The sequence below is a fragment of the Gallus gallus genome, chromosome 1, assembly GCF_016699485.2.
Source record: "Gallus gallus isolate bGalGal1 chromosome 1, bGalGal1.mat.broiler.GRCg7b, whole genome shotgun sequence".
Taxonomy (NCBI): domain Eukaryota; kingdom Metazoa; phylum Chordata; class Aves; order Galliformes; family Phasianidae; genus Gallus; species Gallus gallus.
In genome coordinates, this window is record NC_052532.1 from 172,926,883 (window position 1) to 172,948,396 (window position 21,514).

The following is a 21,514-nucleotide window of genomic DNA, read 5'->3' on the forward strand; positions in this document are numbered from 1 at the left end:
TCTGTCCAGTGGTGCCCAGTGCCAGGACCAGAGGCCATAGGCACAAACTGGAGTGCAGGGACTTCCCTTTGAACACTGGGAGAGCTTCTCCCAGGTGATGAAGCACCAGCACAGGTTGCTCAGAGGCTGAGGAGTCTCCTCCTTAGGGATCATCCAAAGCCACCTGGATGTGGCCCTGGGCACCTTGCTCTAGGTGTCCCTGCTGGAGCAGGAGCTGAACAAGATGGTATCCAGAGGTCCTTGCAAATTCAGCCATCTTGGAATGCTTTCAGGTGGTCCTGTGTGGAGCTAGGAGTTGGGCTCAATGATCCTTGTGGGTCTCTTCCAAATCAGGATATTCTGTCATTCCATGATACTGTGCGATTCTTTGATCCTGCATTGTATATATTACTTCTACATATTATATAGAAGTAAATTTTTAATAAGTATATAGTATATGTATTAGTAATGATATAGCATTATTTATGTCTTTTTAAGAGATACAAACTATTAAACAGAAATGAGGTAATATCCAATTTGTTTTCTATGACAATTAATAACAAAGAACTTTCTAGTGAAAGAAAGATAAATATTTTGAAGTTAAGGAATTGTGTTTTTTCTGTGCTTGCATGCAAGCATATTCACATATGTTCCACAGGCTGAAAATCAGTCCTGTAACTGTTGTAAAATATAAACAGAAATTAGTAAGCTGATCCTTATGTAAGGACTAATGTAAACTAAGTGAGATTAATATTAGTCAAATTACTGCTTAGCGGAACCGAGTTCTATATCTATTTCCAATTTTAATTCTGGGCAAAAAGTAAGAATTTCATATGTCACTGCTCAGGACAATTTTTAACTAGAACACCTGAATCATAGAATGGCCTGGTTGAAAAGGACCACAATGATCACCTAGTTTCAACCCCCTGCTATGTGTAGGGTCACCAACCACCAGACCAGGCTGCCCAGAGCCACATTCAGACTCGCCTTGAATGCCTCCAGGGATGGGGCATCCACAACCTCCTTGGGTAACCTGTTCCAGTGCGTCACCACACTCTGAGTGAAACACCTATGAACAGCTATGCTTTCCACAAGATATCTGATTTAAGAAACCTAGGTAATTGCACTTACAGTGAAAATTTCTTCCTCTTAAATTCGGAGCTGTCTGAAGGATGAAGGTAGAACACTTTGATCCTGATTTGGAGTAAAAATTATGTTTCACGAAGATTCCAATAGGAGGCATTGTTTTTATTTTAATGCAAAACGTATGTTGTATAAGGTATCAGGAGTTCTAAGTTCATGTTATATGCTATTCCAACACCTTTCTAACACATAGGCACTTTGCATTAGTCAGTTTTATTTTGTGTCTGGAGAATAGAAAAGCTCTGAATATACAGATTGTCTCAGCTTAATATTTCACTTCCTCTTTCAGCACTTCTTGTACCATTTAAGGGGGTAAAGCCTTTGACTCTTGCTACACAATAAAAAAGAAATACTGATATCTGGAATTAGTTCTCTTTGTTTAAGCAAAGTAATCTTTTAATAAAAGTGAAACAAATTTACTGTACATATTTGGGTTATTCTAGGGGTGTTTGCACAGGAACTGATCCTTTATGTGAGCAGCTTCAATATTTAAATAGATTCTTCAGTGATACAGAAATATTTGAAAAGGAGAGGAGAGGAGAGGAGAGGAGAGGAGAGGAGAGGAGAGGAGAGGAGAGGAGAGGAGAGGAGAGGAGAGGAGAGGAGAGGAGAGGAGAGGAGAGGAGAGGAGAGGAGAGGAGAGGAGAGGAGAGGAGAGGAGAGGAGAGGAGGGAAGGGAAGGGAAGGGAAGGGAAGGGAAGGGAAGGGAAGGGAAGGGAAGGGAAGGGAAGGGAAGGGAAGGGAAGGGAACGGAAGGGAACGGAAGGGAAGAAGAAAAGAAAAGAAAAAGAAAAGAAAAGAAAAGAAAAGAAAAGAAAAGAAAAGAAAAGAAAAGAAAAGAAAAGAAAAGAAAAGAAAAGAAAAGAAAAGAAAAGAAAAGAAAAGAAAAGAAAAGAAAAGAAATCACAACAGCAACAACAAAAAAAACCTTGTCATTTCCCAGTTAGACCAAAACACCTGTGAGCTGAATGAGTTTAACTGCATGAAGAACAAACCTTGGCAAGGCACAAAAAAGTCAAACATGCTACTACTGATGAAATAATACAAAATCTTAATTCAAAATCATACGTACTGCCTATCTGCTAAGAATGGAATGCCAACTGCTACTGAACAGTGAGCAAAAAAGATAAATCTCCCTGATCCTCACAGCACAGAGATTTCATAATAGATGTATCTAATGACCACTGAAAAAGCTTTTTAATTACGAAATACTATGCATGCTTCTGAATAGCCAGAGAACTGTACAAAAATGCAATTGGCAGCAGAAGAGTTTAAATAAATCATTTCAAAGACAGAAGGAAAATTCAATCTTACTAACAGCTACGTAATAGGAACAGAATATGTATAAGAAAAACAGGACACCATTCAGGCTTTCAAAAAATATAATTTGCAGTGAACGCATTTTACTCAACACTGTAATTTGCAATTTAATATGTGTCTAAGCCATAATGAAAATATCATTATAATTAACTTTGAATTACACAATATTGCATCTTTTGTTTCCAAATTAAAGACTGGTTATTTCAAAAGCTCTGCTTCAGTGTTTAGCAGTGGTGTTTCCTGCCTTGATTTAACATGCTTGACTTACTGACTGAATATGCTCTATTTCTGGCTCTCAGGACTGCTTGAAGTCTGTGGGGATTGAGAGACTGAGCAGGACTACAGATGCACATCTGTGGAAGGTTTTATGCGTGGGGTTTTTTTTTCCTGGTAAACTGGGAGATTATGATTGATGAGCCTAGCATTAGGGTAATGTTATCAGGGACACTTTCTGCCTCCGTCCTTTGTGCCATCACCGAGGTCAGACCATAATCATGTTAGCATTGAACATAGTGCTTTATTAATGTTTCATGAGTAAGTCCATAGTAATCAGTCTAGCTTTGTATGGATAAATAAAACTGCTGCAACAATCCCTGATGTATACACTGAGACTTTAGAATCTGCTGTAATAGATCTTAAAATAACAGGACTGAGTGCCTTTTCCAGTTTTTATAGTAAGTCTAATTTTCCAAAGTTTAAAGCAATTTTGTTTGATGGGAAATCATTTTTATTTCCATTTCTGTATTTGGTTAGAAACGTGTAACACCTGACCGAACTATCAAATGAAACACCCTAAACTCGCCAGCCCTTTATTAGTTTGAACAGAATTTTAGTAAGTCCTGTTAACCAATTGGTTAAACTACATCTTTTTATATCACTGTGTCTCTGTGGTGTTTTGCTAGACTCTCCTCTGCTTGCCCTGGTAAGCCTCAGGATGAAATGCTGAGATTCTTGCTGTTATTAAAAGAAAATGTTTACCTTCGTTAATGGGCAAGTAGGCTTCATAAAAAGATTCATATTTACTTCTTCCACACAAAATTACACATAATATTATGTGTATATGCCAGTAGCAAGCAAAAACAAAAAAACAGAACAAAAAAAACCACCCAAAAACAAAACAAAAACATATGATCAGATGAAAATACTGGCAGCTAGGAAAAAATAAGTTCCCACTCTATGTGACACTACCACATCAGATCCTATTCACTGAAATGAAATGACTACCACTGACTTCACTAGACAAAGCATCAGGATAATGCTTACTTGAAATATTCTTCAATTTTCTGTGGCCTTCCTGTAAACTTGCTCTTGGCTTGCTTTGTAAACCTCATGCAGAAATCCCAGGCTTGCACAAACTTGCTGTGTTTTACACGTCAGCACCATACCGGGGCTAATTTTTTCTGGAGATGGATTCTTGTGTAACAGCCAGAGCTTGGCCTGGGGATGACCTAACTGAATAATACATTTGCTGACCAGCTCAGAACACGACTGTGATATTAGGTAGGGAATGTCAGACTTTCCAATTCTATTTGTTCCCTGAGTTGACCTGTCTGTTTCCAGTGACCAAAATGAAAGTGTAGCGGCTGTTTCCCCTGTGAGCTAATAAAACCCTATGTGAAGATTTTCCTGAAAATATATTACGTGTTTTATCTTTTAAAACACAATTCTGTGACTTCTTTCTATACCTACTTTACACATTTTCATGAAAGTAGTAGTACTTTAGCTACTTGCTACTTTATGATAAGCTTCACAAAAAATTATGCACCTATAACACTATTTTAACATCCCAAAGTTCTTCATGTTGCTTCTAGCCTCTGAACTGCTTCCAAATGCAAATACTTTCTTTGTCTTCTAGTCACCCAGAAGTGAATCTAATATTCCAGGTGCAGTCTCAAAAGAACCATAGGCAGGTACAACAGTATGCATCTGCTGTGATGCAACAACTCTCCATAGATGGCATCCAAATACTTTGGTGCTATATAGAACTATGGAATTATATCTGATCTAATTGCTGCTCATTATCACCCTTCCCTCACTGCTGCTCTCCTTCAGTACTATTTTTGTTTCCAGACTTCTGTTTCCTATTGAATATCTTTAATTTTTTCCTTCTAAGGTTATTTTCAGTGTGTTTTCTGCATCTAATTCAAATAAATCTATGCATCTTTCTCTTGTTTTCTAAGCCATTCCCAACTTTATTATCATTTGCAAACTTCATCGGGCTGCTCACTTCAAGGCAGTATGTATCTGTGTAGAACTCAACTTTGACTGGTGATCATGCTCCTGCTAGAAGTAGGTGTTGGGAAGAAGGAAGGAAATGCAGAAAATGCCTCTAGGAAGAATTGTATAATAACAGCATGATGCTCACATGTGGAGACAGGAGTGGAAGGCAGAATAGGAAGAGCGTGATACAAAAATGAGATCATTTGTGTTTTTAGAAATTGTCAAAGTACTCTATTAATTGGAGAATCTTAGCACCAGCTCATCCAATTTACAGCAACCTGATCATACTTATGTATAGAAACAGCCATTAGTGCTATTATAGCTTAATATTTAAAAGCATTTCCAGCTTTTATCTACCAGTCTTTATTGAAAGAATAGTAATGAAGGGGAATAGTCTTGCACTTTAAGTACATGCAAGCAGCTGTTTTCTTCAACAGCTGCTAATATCTTAGAACAAAATTTTCTATACAGAGCTCCTATGCTATTTTCTAGAAAGCAGAAACAAACTAAAATTGAAGATTTTCTTCAAGTGATCTCTTAGTACATAGATCTCTTTATCCTCATATTAATCCTCCCATCTTTGTGGAAAGATGGAAAAAAAACAGTCTAGGATAGAAAAAGGAGCATTCTTTATAAAATCTCACCAAAGGGAATCATCAATATACATCTCTCATTTTATTCCCCAGTAGATGACAGCTTGTTTACCCTTTGCCACTAAGATATTGAGCTTCTGTTCTTACAGATGTCAAAACCAAATTGCTGATCAACTTCAGTAAGATTACTCCTGGGCCCAGTTCAGGTTTCACCACAACCACAATCCAAAAAGAGGGCTCTGTGCAGTGACGTGGGCACCCTGGAGATGCTCACCTGTGACTGCATGTGTCGCACTTGAGAATGGTAATGGAGGGTAATGATCCTTTCAGTTCACCCCCCCCCCCCCCTTTTTTTTGGTGATAAAATTGCATTTGAATTTATTACTAGCAGCTGTGACAACTGCTTGTTTTTAGAAAGCATGTTACATTATGTGCAGCTATAAGTGAAAGCAGCCAAGAATAAGAAGGGAAATGTTGTTCAGTTTCATCCTGCCCATTATGGACTATTACCTGGAACACACTTCTCATGCTTTGTTTAGTGCATTTCATATCTGAAGTGATGAGGTTGCCATCACTTCCTTAGGAGAGTGTTCTACGTATGTCAAATCATTTACTGTTCCACACAGGCACTTCTAAATCATAGGAATAAGTTTGTTTTTATAATATTCCTCTATTCTTTTGAACTTCATGCAGCTATTTTTCCATCAGCCCCTGAAGAACAATTTTCTTTAAACACACATTTCTTGAAATTAAATTGCCAAACTGATCATAAGAAAAATAACATTGCTAGACATATAGTGCTACAATAAAAGCCCTGTAGGGAATAATGCAAAAGCTGAATGGCTCTGCAACTGTATGGGAACCCATAGCTTCAAAAGCTATATAAGCAACTTAGACAAGACATATTTTAAGGAAGATCAATTTCCAAAAGACAACCATAAATTGAACTATTGCCGTTATGTCAGAATATACCTTTCATTTTTTCCTTAAAATGAATATAAACACACATTTTAATTCTACCATTAACAGAGATAATTATTTATAACATTAAAGCAAGAAAAAAAACCCAACAAAATATTGATATAGATAAGTGTTTTTCATGCTTAAATCCAGCGGACTTCATGGTAATTTACATCAAATCATTTCTTTCACAAAAAGTCTACAGAGACTGCAGTTATTGGCTAATGTTCATATTTCTTTACTTGCAGTTCATCTCTGAATGAGAAAGGAACGTAACATTTCTTGCAACACAACAGCATTTACAACAACTTTCAATTTTTTCAGTTAAAAGGTGGTAAAGAGGAACAGACTTAAATTTTTCAGGCTGTCCTGCATTATCCAACTTATGCCTGTCTGACGCCTTCTCATGAACAAATAATTGAATTTTGTTGAAAAATATCCTTTCTTTCAAATAACAGAGAATGCAAATTTTCCCGCACTTTCTATTTCATTTATTTAAGCCTAGTTCTAAAGAGATGAAAATTAAAATTAAAATTAAAGAGAAATTAAAGTGCTACTTACCATCCTGTTAATACGGACAAAGTCTTCAGGCTTCTTGGCCCAAGGTGGGAGCTCAACATCATTCACAACCACCTCATCTTCTCTGATTCCTAGATTATAGCCATTACTGTTGACAAACATCTCTGGTAGATAGTAAAACTCTGGAATTAATTCCTAGGAAGGAGAAAACACATAATAAGACCACATTATACAGCAATGTTGGATGGTGCTGCTGGAATCAGGTGCTACTGCAGTATCCATGAAAGCAGTCTTGTTTTACTTTTGTTTCTGTGCATGTATTTAACATTTTTTATAATCTGTTTTCTTGTTCTTGCATTCAAAAGTCTTTTACAATGAAATATTTAATCTTTTTTTCACCTGTATGTGTTCTGATGAAAGTTTAGAAAAGCAGTGCATATCTTTGAAGGAGTCCTCTTCTGAATAACACATACTAGAAACTATATGGTGATCCTTCAGTACTATAAATGAGGTGGAGGTTTTACAAGAGTGGCAATTTGATTATGTACATAACAGAGTAGAATTTAGAGTGAATGAACTTTTCTACTGTAAGAAAAAATGAAAAATGCATGAAGAGAAAAATGTCAATAGAGCATATGTTCTTAAAAAATAAGTATATGATATTTAAACTGGGAAAGTTCAGTAACAGAGTAGCTAAGATGATCTGCAATGTATTAATATGCTATAAATAAGTTACAGTGGGAATTTTCTCCTAATTTCCAGATAGGTAAATAGAAATGCATTTTGATGTAAAAAAACATCTCCATACGTTGCTGTCTATTATTTTAGCAGACAGCATTGAACTGCAATAAAAATAAGCTTTAAAGCTCACCATCTCCTTTCTAATATCCAGGTATGGATTAAATTCACTAAATTCCCTTGTTAAAAGCATTATGGTATTCAGTTGTGTAACATGATCAAAACTGATGTCACAGCACCTGAAACCTGAACCTCTTTGTGGTCCTTTCAAAACTGCAGACATGCAGAGTGTAAAAAAAAATCACTGCAGACACTAACTTATGCAATTAAATCTGGCCTACATCTCCATGGAGAACAAAGCAGTTAAAGCATAGATGGTCCTGACAAGATTATCATCAAATACATATATATGAATGTTTATGTTACAATTTAAAGTGTTTTGTCTTCTCTCCATCATTTTTAATATACTAAAAACAGGCATCTGTAGGTCTGCTTTAATGGAGCCCTAAGAAGAAGGAACTGCCCTCTCAGTTGGAGAAAAGTAGACACAGATCTCTAGATTTCAATGAACGGGTACTAATTTTGGACTAAGAATGGCCAGAAAGGGACATGTCCTACAGTACAAACCACTGATAGACCAAGAGCATTGTCTGAAACACCAACCAAATTCAAAAGGACATGAGAATGCTGAAATATTACTGGTTCAAAGTTATATGAAAGTCTATATTCAAATGAAACAGAATTTAGTAAAGAAAACAAGTATAATGCTAAACTAAAGCGTATTTCTATTTTGCACAAAAGGTTTGAATCATATTTTACTCTTTTTTAATAATTTATTTTTTAATGCAGTATGGTTGTGTGCCAACCCATAACTTCAAGCAGCAAGCATGTTTATGATTCTATCAAAGATATCTAAACAAAACTTTTCTTCTTCAGCTTAACACATCCCAGGATCTAACTGTGAAATTTTACATCTACCATACCTGTATGATTTGTGTTACTCAGAGACACGTTCAATGTTTAATTGAATTCTAACCTTCTGACTTCAATGGTATCTTGAAACAAAGGGATTTAAGTCAAGGATTTTTTTAATGGTATTTCCATTTAGAAATTTTATCTTTGTTGCTATTTCAGTGTAATTTAGTGTTCCCTTGTCTGGTATAGCAGAAAACATAAACAGAAATAGAATAAATAGAAAGCGTGTGATTAACTTTCTACACAAGATTTATTGTATTGTATATGTTTAGCCTGACCTGTGCTTATTCCTGTGCTATGGAAATTAACCAGTGCCAGACTTCTAAATCGTACTGAAACAGCCCTCTCTGGAGCCCTAATCATTTCAGTTACGCATCCCCTTTTTATTTCATTCCAGTCAGTGAAACAAAACTGAACATAGCATTTCAGAAATTTGATAAAATGACTCCTACAGTCTCTCTTCAGTGTTATTTTTAGTGCAGCCTACAATCATGTTTACTTACTTGAATACTACTACTGCATGAATTAAACCTTACAAAAAATGCAAACAACAGTGCATGTGACTTTCCCAGTTACATATTGCCCATACTTCGCATTAACCATTCAGTTTTCTTTTGTATTATTTGATATGCCTCTTAAATTTCATTGTCTCCACTACTGGCTATACTACATAACCACATTTCTTAAAAATACCTCAGGTAACATCATTTCCTTCTCTCTTCCAGATAACGAATATATACTAAAACATAGGCCCATTGCAAGGAAAAAAACAAACAATTGGCATCCCATAATTTGTCAGTGCTGGAAAAAAATCTCCAAATTCTGCCTTCAGCCATTCAGAAGCATGGAAATACAGCTAGCCTAGAGCAGTGTGATAGGAAAGATCATTTGTTTCCAGATACCTATTAATGCATGTATTTTCACTTTGCTACATTGAAAAACGAAAAAGCTGTCCTACCTGCTGCTGATGGCAGGAGCTGGGTGAGGATGGGAGGGAAATACTTCCTGTCCTAGAGCCCCTGAGCATGCCTTGTTGGGGGCAGCACGGGCTGGGGGGGAGTAGGAATGCAAGGGAAGAGCTGGGAAGCTGCTGGGAAGGCAGGGACAGGAGGCATGAGCAAACAGCAGGGAGACTCAGCAGAGACAGAAAGATGACAACTAGGGCCCAGGGAGAATTGTGCTAACCAAGAAGCCACTGAAAGCTGGAAGAATGAACAAAGGAATAAAGGAAAGGATAATGCTAGCAAAGAATGGACTTATTTTCAAAACCTATTTATATTTTTCTCAGCCAGAGGCTGTTTTCTCTGTTTCAGAAGAGGGTTTGCTTCAGTTCGTATTTCAATAAAGCACACAGGTAGACACAGACAGCTCTTTGGGTGTTTTCCTGGTAAGGACAGGAATAGATATCTCAAACACGGTTAGTGTTTGCTGGTTGCACTTGAAGAGGTGACCTAGCCCTTTCCTCAGATTAAATGGATGCTTGTCCGTGCTATTGTACCACAATTTAACTGTTGGCAACTCCACACTCCTTTCATCAACTGACTCCAGTATTTTCCATGTAAGCAAGTTTTGCCTAAGTCCTGGCCAAAATCTTTCATTACACAATCAAAGACCATTTACCCCCGTCCTACCTACCAATTCATTGTGGATATGGAGAACAGATTAATCTTTTCTCTTTGCACAGTTTATTACATTTGGAAAGCATTCTCATGCCAGATTTACACCTTTTCAGTGCTTAAAAATCAGTACTAATGGCAATGATTTTACCTTACATATTGTTACTTAGCTTAAGCTTTAGTTACAGATCTGTAAGAGAATCTTCTTTTCTCCCCAACCTATTCGTTAGAATATTTTTCATCCCTTTTTATACAGAGTTGAATTTGTCATGTAACATCAGTTCTTATACTATTTCCATTCTTTGGAAGGGTCATTTTTAAACTCAACCTTATATAGAGATTAACAGAAGAAAATACATTCCAGTGACAGTAGATACACCAGTGGATGGGACATAGAGGAACTTTTAACACCCATCCGGCTCTCCACTTGACTTGTTTGGTAAGTGGATCCTATTTCACCACCAGTGTAACAAGTGGTAAAACCTCAGTGTAAACATAGGTCTGTGCAAGAGCATGCTTGTTTGCAGCTACCATGATTCTGAGGAAGTTATTCTTTTCTGTTATGTTCCTACATCAAGCTAAAAACTTACATGAAAGACACATCTCTAAATATTGTCTTCCTAAACTATAAACATTGAGTCAGCCACTGTAAAGTAGGTCATAAAGGAAAACATCATGAACAACAATGTAAAAAAGCTTTCCCAGAAGTTACATTAGTTTTCAGGCATAAAATGAGGGAATGAAAGGAAATAAGACACAGAGGACCAATATTGAAAAAAAAAAAGTGCCTGGTATTTTTGAAATATTCACAGACAATTAAGAAATTTACATGCATCTTGTTATTGTGTGCCATTCATCTGATATATAATGTTGCATTAACTGATGTAATTCAGTAAATTATATTTCTTTATTTGCAATTGCCAAAACATATCAAAGAATCTAAATAAATCTTTCAGAGTACATAAGCTGTCATGGGTAATTTCTTACCACAATAAATATCTAGAGTTCAAAGAGTTAATAAAAATAGGGATTCTAGTGATCTAAATCCATTTGCAGTAATTTCTGTCTAGTTGTCCTTGACATCTCACAAGCTGGTAACCTCCTCTGCTCCCCTTTCATTCACACTTCTAATAAGACAGGTTAGCTTTCTATCATTTAATAGTCACCACCATTCAAACTGCCCAAGAAGCTTGGCTCTTTGTAGATGAAGCGAAATGCAGTAAAGCTACTGAGGGGTGAAAAAAAAGGTAAAATTAATATTATAACAGGCACTTCTTGTCTGTAAATGCAATCTCTAGTTTATTTTAATAGCTACACTAAAACCCCAAGGTATAGTTAACAGTATTATATGCCCTGTGTCTTCACATAAGAAAACATCCCCAAATGCGTGTTCTAATTTACAAGCCTGTGACAAATCCAAGCTGCTGAGAAATTAAACTTTAAAAATATGTCTTGGAGTGATAGAGGACCACTATTAACACTATCATAATTGTACACCACTCGCATCAAATCTGACGTTTCTGTTTAATATGTTTTGTTAAGGGTATATCATTTTATGGCTTCCCAGTGAAATCAAATCTAACCCAGACGTTTTCACTTTTCTAATATAATTCACTTCAAGGTTTTAAAGCTGCCCTTTCTTTTTCTTTCTTTCTTCTCTTCCCAAAAGGTTGATCCCCTGGCATCCATTAATTCCACAAGAGCCCAGTACTGGGTCAATGAGTCACTCACGAGTACCTCCATTAGCTGTGTTAATTTACACTAAGGCACCTTAATGACATTTTGTCAGAGTTACCTTCCTAACTTCTAAACACACTATTCAGAAAGTAATATAACAAGTTTGAGAGGCATTAGGAAAGATTAGTGCCTGAACAGGAGGTTCTCTGGAAGTCAGTGTTAGCAAAAACTGGAGTGGGGGGTGGTGGGTAGGAAGAAATGTGAAAGCTGACTGGGCAAGTTATGGTCATTTCTGGGTGACTTGCTTCCTCAAAGGTCACTCTGCTAACACTCATTCCTGGTCCAGCTTGTACTGATTATCTCAAGAGAAGGTCGATGTTGATAAAGGGAGACACAATAAAATAAACCGTGTTAGCCAGGTTCTCCCCTGAGTGTTACCACACTCCTGTAGCACACACTGTATCAATTCTGTTTCACCCAGTACAGGTGAACAGGTCTCTTCGAAAATGAATGGTTCAAATGTAGTTAAAAAAATTGTCTAAGAAGGTCTTTAATCATCACCTGTTTAATAATCTGTCGTTTGTTACATTTTTCAAAGGTGGCATACTTTTTTCCACAATTCAAGATGTATCAAAAAGTAGAAATCATGGATTGCTGTTCTGAGTACTGACACTGCCCTATTTTCTTTATCTCAGCATGAAACAATTCCATTCCAGGGGAGGAACGAAAAGGAAGGGGAGAAGGAGGGAGGGGGGAAGGGGAGAGAATCGGAGAGAAGACACATGCATGCGGAAACAAGAGACTGACCTACAAAACCACAGCTTCCCTAACAGATATACATTCCTTTGCAAATGTCCAGTATTTATTTCTTATTTTTTAATGCAACATTCTTTAAATGTGATTTGGAAGTTTTCTTTAAAACATATTGAGCTTGCAGAATTCTGCTGATGCTTGGAATCTCAATTTACTTGTTAAAACTGACCCACTTGGACTTAAACAATAACCCACGGAAAAGAAAAAAAAACATAATGCAGATTTCACTTTTCTTCAAAAAAATTTTTTTTAAAATATTTTTTAATTAGACATGTCAATAAAGAATTAAGGCAATTCATATTATTTAATGTGGTACTTGAAAGTAAAAACAGTGGCCATCTTACAACATAAGGCTTTGAAAAACGGAAGATTAATTCATTACACATGCTGTTTTAAATTATTTCATAACCTGTGCCACAGCAATTAATGAGATTAGTGAGATCAGAGATTAAATGTGCTTAAAGCAGCTCAGATGAATTTAAAATATATGATAAGGAATACATGAATAATAAACATTTTCTGTTATAAACAGTTTTGAATGTTTATTACTTTGACGGACAGTCCATATTCCACACACCTCATATTTACTGTAAGGACTGAAAAAAATTCCAGCGTGTATATCACATGGGATTCATTCCTGTGCGACTGCCAAAGATCTACACTTAAAGTTGTGTGTGCAGCCAGAAAGAAGCTACACAAACATGAGGAATACTTGGACATAGAACATGCTTTAAGATTTTATACTCGTGTAAGCTCTACACAGCTTTTCTTTAGCACAGCACAGACTTTCTCAGAGGACTGCTATATAAATATTAGATGCTATCAGACAGCTGAACATGAATTCTAGGTTGCTTCACACTCACAGTGCTGAAGCCCTTTATTGTGGAAGACAGAGGTTGTTGTGCTTAAAAAAAGACGGAAAGTAGAAAGAGACTTGGAGAGGGTTTGTTGGTGGCTCCTAAGACCTTACTCCTTTTCCAGCATCTGAAAACTCGATTAAAATGCATAAAAAGTGTGCCAGGCATTCCAAGTAGCGGCACAGCTGATCTGAAAAAATGAGGTATTTGTAATATTAATAATAGTTCCGTTTTCTGTCCGTTTTCAGAGTGAACTCCAAGGCCTCAGGGAAAAGTTGGCCCTGGTGTCATGGCATTGAGAAATGCAGTTCATTAAGATCTCGAGCAACAAACAACAGCAACAATTAGCTGCTTTACTCATTCTTGATTTATCGCTAAGAAACACAGACTCTACAAATGAAAAGGGCCTAAAGGGTCAACTAGCACATCCTCCAGCCAATTCATGATTGTCCCTGATGCTCTTCCACTATTTTACCAGTCCACATTTCTAAGAATCTTGAGAAATAAGGATTTTACTGCTTCCCCTCATGAGGATATTCAGAATACTGAAATTTTTTACTTAACTTTTCATACTATGTTGGTTAAGTAAGCAATTTTCAGCTTTCCTCTGTGGATTACCTCTTCGTTCCCTGACAAATAATTCTTCACCCTTTCATACAGTTCCATATTTCATAGCATTTATGTTACCATGTCTTCACTCCTCGACATTAATTACCCCACACATACAGACATTTTTTTTCTGTATACAGCTCCTTAAATAAGTTTGCTGCTCTTATAGCTCCCTCCAGCTCAGGTATATATTTCCAATGTCTGTTCCCCAGAAGAGAAATTGCCAAGGTTTTGTTGTATACAGCATGAATACATACAAAGAATCGAACAAGTTAAAAACAAAAACTTGTGTTCTTCAAGAATGTGAGAGCTATGCAACAAATGAAAGACTACTAAGTAAACTCCTTCAGCTGGAATTTAGATGCCATGAGATTCTTTAGTTGCTTTAATTCTAAGCACATTGCTCTGGTCTTACTGTAAGCTTTTTACTATCCTGCTGATCTTCGAGTTTCTTTATTAAACTAAATACAAAATACAACTGCATTTCTTAGGCTGCTAAAGTGTAATGCAGACTTATTCCAATAGTGACTTTATATCAATGTATAATAAATTTGATGATATGACATATTGAATGCTGGTATTAAATACAACTAAAAATCTCTTCTCCTTTCTACCTTTATTTACTCTTTTTTTTTTTTTTAAGGTAGCTCATGAACTTTTTCTATTTCCTCTAACAGCCATTAATGACTTAGCTTATTTTCAAACCTGTTTTATCTGTTTTTATCTTAAGCCAAATCAACCCAGAGTAGATCAGCTCAAGACTAATTTCTAAACTCAAGTGCCCTGTATCGTTATTAATTAACAAAACCATATTTTAAACAGCATTTTTAATCCCTAAAGTATCCCTGAACATACAGGTCAGGGATTATATTGACAAGGCATTTATTGGCTAACAGACCTCATCTGTGCCTCCCATATTAGATTTTCTGGAATGACTTAGCTCCAAGTAGTATTTTGTTTTCTAATGGCATAACAGAAATGTATATATATGTATATATATATCTCTAAATCTGACTCTGGGGCTCTACAGCAGACTCCCAAGTGTATTCTAGAATAAACAATTTTACAGTCTTTCCCCTAGTGTGACTCTGACCTGTAATTGCTACTACTTTATTCAACCTTTCCACAGATCCTTTCTTAACATTCAATGACATCAAAGTACTTAGCTATACTACATGTTCACTTTTTGCCTTCCTTTACTGAAGGCAAACAGATACTTGTTTGGTTTGAATAACTTGGTATTAGTAAAAATACATTTTGTAACTGCAACCGTTATTCCTTCATTGTCCCGGCATCCTTGCAACAGCAGGCAGTGGCAGCTGAAATTACCCCACTTGGTTCACAAGACTCCTAGTGTTCTCATACAACCATTTCAGTTCCTTATTTTACTGATAACTCACATGGTTGCTTGTTTAGGAACAATCTTTTCATTAATTATACATCCTACTTGAATATCATCCCTCCGTCTGTCCACAGATATTCCTTTATCTTTTGCTATGCTTTCATGTACTTAACTGCCCTCCTCCTGTGTACTAAAGCCTGGGAAGAAGATTACAGTCACTTCCAACTGTCTTCCCTTATTCCTCAGTTTAAGGCTCTTATCTGTTGTTTCAGCCCCACTCCTTGAAGGCCATTTTCCTAGATATTCCAGTGGAGTTCCAGGAAAACCAAACTTTATTGAAAAGGAAAAATCAAACTGTCAGCATTCGAATTTCAAATAAATTACTGCATGTTAAATACAGTAAATAGCAGCTTTAATTCCTTCCAACAAATGTTGAAATTACATTTTTTTTTTTTTCCAGAAAAGTAACAAAGCTAGTATTTAAAACATTATTAGCTCCAGGAGGAGCATAAATAAATAAGAAATGAGTTTTAAGAGGGCTAGGTACATTTCTTTTCTTTAAAAAGCATTTCCTCCTACATGTTAAGACAGCAATACAATTTACAATTTACTTTTTTCGAACTAGAAATGGAATAATAATACTGTGGTTTGTCTATATACACTTCTGAGACTGCTGAAATATTTATGGAAATAGGAGCTTTGAAATATGACTAAATTAACAAATTTACTTCTTCTTTTGTCAACTTAATTAAAAATATAATGGTAATGTGCCCTTTTCCTACTATAAGTGGCAGTTTTGAAATAGACGAGGTATGCGTTATCTTAAAAATAAAGTTAGTGAGCAATAAGACAGTCTTTGCCTACTTTATTACGAGAAAATGAGAATTAAGAATGGACAGAAGAATTCAAAATATTATACGGGTTTTTTTTTTTTTTTTTTTTTCTGTTAAGGTTCCATGCATATGAACAATAGCTTTTTGTATTTAACAATAGGTAAGGAATAACAACTGTAAAATCACCCTGCTCTCTGGCTGTTTCTGTATATTGTGTAGAAGTTGTTTTAATCTAATGTGTATTGTTGCATAATACCCTCAGGCACAGTCAAGTAAAAGCTAAAGCTGTACAGAAAAGCCAACATTTTAAATGGGTCTTGTCATTAATGCTTTATTAATTGCCCGAGGCAATGCAAACCCAGAGTTAGGCAAGCTATAACGATATGACACTTTAAGGTCAAATCCAATTCCTGCTGTGTTTTATGGAGTGGGCCAAATATTGAGTTAACAGCAGGAAAGAACAATTTATTGGGCTTTTCTCCATCTCCTGATTATCTGATCTAAATTAGATCAGTTTGGTTGTTTTTCTGTAAAAACAAAACACCTTTTGTCCACTCAACTTCAAAGAATTCTTTGATTGTTTCTATTTGAACAATAATCTTTAGTAACATCTACTTTAATTAAACATCTACTTTAACTAAACATCTGCTTTAATTAAACTAAATTTTCTTTAAAATGAATCTGAATATAAAGACATGAAGCATAAAATCTTCTTTATCCCAACATGAAAAAAAAAAAATATATATATATATATACAAAATATGTATATCTTACCTTCACATCTGAGGTATCTCTTTGGCTGTTTCTCCAAGACCTGGCTACTGAAGAGAAGGTTCGATCTGGGTGGTCAAATTTGCCATCATTTGCATTTAGAAAGAATGTTGTAAAGGGCTCCTGTAGTCAATGAAATGAAGACGGATTAAGAAAAGAGCAGAAGGAATCATGTGGCAGGTTTCTAATGAAATCCAAATGACTTGTGCGGATCAAAATACTTCATAAGGGAAGAATTAAAGAAAAATACGGCACCTCATCTTTGTATCTATGCATGGTTACCTATACTGAATATCTTAGTACATTTATTGGTGCTAACACAGTTTGCACACACCAATCTTGAGTTCTGACAGCAAAGGTTATTTTTTATATTCACTCAGCCGTAAGACTGATTATTCATCATTGACAGACCTATGTAGAATAGTTCTAGTTTACTATGGTTGCCTACCTCACTGCAATCATCATAAACACTCTCTGTGTCATTTATATTACCATGCTTTATTTACCCTTATAAGACAGCATGTCAAAATAAAATCTTAAAAAATCTCTTGCTTGGATTTTTCTTTTGTTTTCATTCAGTTTAAAAGACCTCAGGAGATTCCACGTTTTCTCATGGTGGGCAGACTAACTGGATTGTCATTTTGAGGCAGGTTATGGTTACAGGGTGTCTAACTTGACTATTGTTTATGAGCAGCCAAATATCAACTACCATGTTTTCCCTACTCAAACTATCCTTCATCTCTATACTAGGTTTTAAGACAAGTATACAGAGGCACTCAGAGATGAATTATTTAGAATTTTTATTTTTTTCTAATTCTATCTGAAACTATGCTCCTTACTAAATACTTACTAAATACTTACTAAATGGAAACAGCTATTAAGGAAGAACTCAAGTCTCTGATAGTCTGAAGAACCATTTTTTATGTAACTGCTTACCGTGGCAGGGAAGGGCTTGACAGTGGACCAAAACCTTACTTTGACAGTAAGACCTGACTACTGAGATCACTGTCATTTCTCTGGTTTTCCAGAGCCATGCAAATAGCTCCCTGATTCAATTAATATTTGGCAATATGTCCACATGGATGGAAGCAATTTCTTCTTTTTTCTCAGAAGTGCACTGATGGGTGTTTGAAAGAGTTGTTTCTTCCTTTAAAGTCAGACAAATTTACTTCCTTGTATATCTGCTTATTTGGAAACTTCATGAATCTAAGTCAATTTGTAATCACCAGATCACAACTGACACTAAATTTCGCTATTTGAATTTTATTCTACATATTCTCTATTTTCCTTTCTGAATCTTTTGAACAAAGCTTCTCAATTAATAAGGAAACTTTGAGGGAATTATGTGCCATTATACACATCTTGTTTAAATTATCCAGGATTCAAAAGGACCAAAGTAACTCATTTTAAGTAGAATTTAACAACAATTAAAGATACATAAGGAAATCACTGATGCACAAGTATTGAAAAAAAAATCTAACAAGATGAGGAAAATGGAAAATCAGGGAACTCAAATTTTCAGAGATCATTCTTTCTCCATTCTTTACTTTTCATGTCTTCCCAATTAATCTTTTCTACCATATGCAATAGTTGACACAAACTACTTTCTTTCAAAGATGAAAACTTCAAATTTCTCTACCTAAGGGAGAAGAAATGGGACGTATCTGCTATTGCCATCATAGTGTGCTGGTACTTCAGAAGTAGCTTAAAGGAATTGTTTATTTTTGAACAAAGATATTTTTTCAAGGGACAGAATCTTAATTTTCAGACTATGTGACTTTAAATATGCAGTCTTTTTCATTATAATAATGCAATACATTTTCCTGCTTTCCAATTGAATGCTTTTTTCATCTTTTTTTCTTTTAAGACATTGGGAAGTATTTTAAAAACATACATTCAAAAGAACAGATAGTTATGTATATATGTTCAACAGCATATTTATTCCAATAAGAGACCAACAAAATGTGCTAATTAATTAATTTAAAATAATTAAACCAAATGAAAAATCATCACAATACAATTTCGTGTTGGACTCTAACTCCCACTGCACAATGACTTTGTTTACATTTGTGAATATTGAAGCAGGGAGTGCAAATCAAGTGAGGAGGAGGTTTATAAGTTGAACAAAATAATAAAATTTAACAGTAGCTCAACATGGTGAGCAGCCTAAGTTACAATCAATTGAAATATCAAAAGAAAAGAAAATAAGGTTCTGTACATCTATATTTTTCATTGCTTCCTATAGGGAACTTCATGTAAAATGTAAATGAAAAAGTGTATTATTTACATCCAGAGCTAATAAACTGAAAACAATATAAACAGAGTTGGATTATATTTATTTTGCCTAAAGTTCTATTATTATTATTATTATTAACTTCACATTCACATTAAATTATGTTAACTTGAGAATTGTTTTCATTTTAACTATATATTCTCTCCCCAAATCTTTGTATATATTTGCAGTATCATTGCAAATTATGCTATATTTTATACCTTATCAATACAAAAAAATTTTATATATTGTTGATCTGAGCACAAACAATTCTGTCTCCTACCAGCCCCTACCTATCACTATTATTCCTTGTAAGGCATGTAATTTCTTGTGAATACCATTGTCTGTGGGTCACCACCGGGCTTCTGAAATCAGAAGTAGTTGCTGGGTTAAAAAAAGGCAGAAACCAGAAATATGATGTAATTACAATAAATTATGTAAAAATATTAATCCAGAATTCCATGACAACATTATTTTAAGCATCTGAGACAAATATACAAAAGTAATAAAATTCATAATCAAGGATTAAGCCTTTAATATTTGAGCACTACAGGGTGCCCTATTATGCTATCCTACTATGACCTGTTGTGACTATCTTTTTGGATTTTTAATCCTTAGCAGAAATTCAGAGCTTTCACTAGCTTTATCTCTAACCTCTCAAATAATTTGAAAGTACTTTTCTTCCTCTGGAAAGTCAAGTGCTGATATCATATAAATACAATTCATATCTCATTCAATATATTCATTTAAATACTGTTATTCTACGATACCGATTACTGTCATCTCATGTAAAGGTTTTGTTGCTGTGAAAGGTATAAAGCTGCAGGATGTTTTCATTATAACCCTATCTCCCTCATTGCTAATATCCTAAATAAAATTCACGCCTTGCTCGCTGCCAAAGAGAAGAGAAATTTATGGGGCACTTGATCACAGTGTGTACAAGCTTGAGCTGTGGGAACAAGGAATGTTTGACTCACTGGCACTTTTTTCCTTCATCTGTCCTCCAGCACCACGAAGTCCCACCAGAATAATTTATGGGAGAAGTGGAGGAGAGAGGAAGAAGAGATGTGTCATTCCGAGATATGTCAAACAAAAGTGTCTTTTCAGCCATTTGTCAAGGTAGAAAAAGAAGGTATTTCGTGTTCTGTCATAGTGACGTACACCTTTCATCACAGATACCTGTGGATGCCCTGCTCAGGTCTACAGAATAGGAGACTTGAGTTCACTTCAATCTGTTTACAAGATTTAAAGTCTTCCCCACCTTTGATTTGGGCCGAGTCATACCTAACTCACAGAATTTCTTCTAACTTATGCAAGTACTTAGTAGTTGTAACAGAAGCTGAAAACCAACTGTCTTCTGCAAAATTCTTGATCAGTTCGTCATCATGCTTTTTAATACCAGTCATTCGATGAAAATTTAATTAACTCACACAAACATAGTTTCTTCAGCAGCAACTACTGAGAACAACAAATTGCACTGTAACTCTAGTTTATTTCATCTAAAAAAACCCATAAAAACAGCACTGATATTCACTTTCCACATGATTCAAGACCCAGTTCCTTCCTCTGCCTACTCTTCTGTTTTCTGTCTACTTTTCAGGTACACATTCATGTCACTACGGTATATGGCATTTTGAAATAGGATTCTTTGTTCTAACTATTTTGCCATCTGCAACTTAAATATTCACTGGTTCAGATGGAAAACAAATGAAAATAAATAACTCTTGAACCAGGTGGTAAGGTAACAGATTCATAAACCATGAGTAGTTCACTTCATTTGTGCAAAATAGGACTATATCAGCAGAACAGTGCATCCCTTTCCAGATTACCTTTTACTCTGTTTGATGGAGAAAACTTGTGGATGATGTTGGCTCAGATTTTCTAAGGAATAAGTAGAACTTTCTGGTTTATTTACTGACTTTCCTGGGTTTATATCTAAAAATGTGAGATGTGTAAAAGAGTTCAGTCATGGTTAAATGAGGGAAAAGCAATATTATATAAACTCTGGCACTCTATGTTAGTTTTAATGATCTTTATTAACCTGACTGAACAATGCAGTAGATTTTCACATTCAGTATCTCTCTCTATAAAGAAGTCATTTAACGTTCAATAATCTGCTAATTCACTTAGAAAGAATGCTGATAGCTCTCAAGAAACAGGTGAATTTAGAGATAAAGCTATTTTTTGGTCTCATTTGCAATTATAGCATCAAGCATTCCTAGGCCATGGCTCAGTTTCTTATAACCTAGATAGAGGATTTTTTCATGACATTTCAGA

General features: G+C 35.4%; 1 protein-coding gene across 8 annotated transcripts in view; it reads right to left on the minus strand.

Moving 5' to 3' along the window:
• The window catches only part of NBEA (neurobeachin), a 470,888-nt gene that overhangs the window by 51,718 nt on the left and 397,656 nt on the right, over positions 1–21,514 (minus strand). For all 8 annotated transcript variants that reach the window (XM_015277560.4, XM_040704875.2, XM_025153000.3 and 5 more), the window contains 2 exons: positions 16,969–17,088; positions 6,777–6,929 (listed from right to left, as the gene is read on the minus strand). In XM_015277560.4, coding sequence (XP_015133046.2) covers positions 6,777–6,929; positions 16,969–17,088 — 273 coding nt within the window. The remainder of the gene's footprint in view (positions 1–6,776; positions 6,930–16,968; positions 17,089–21,514) is intronic.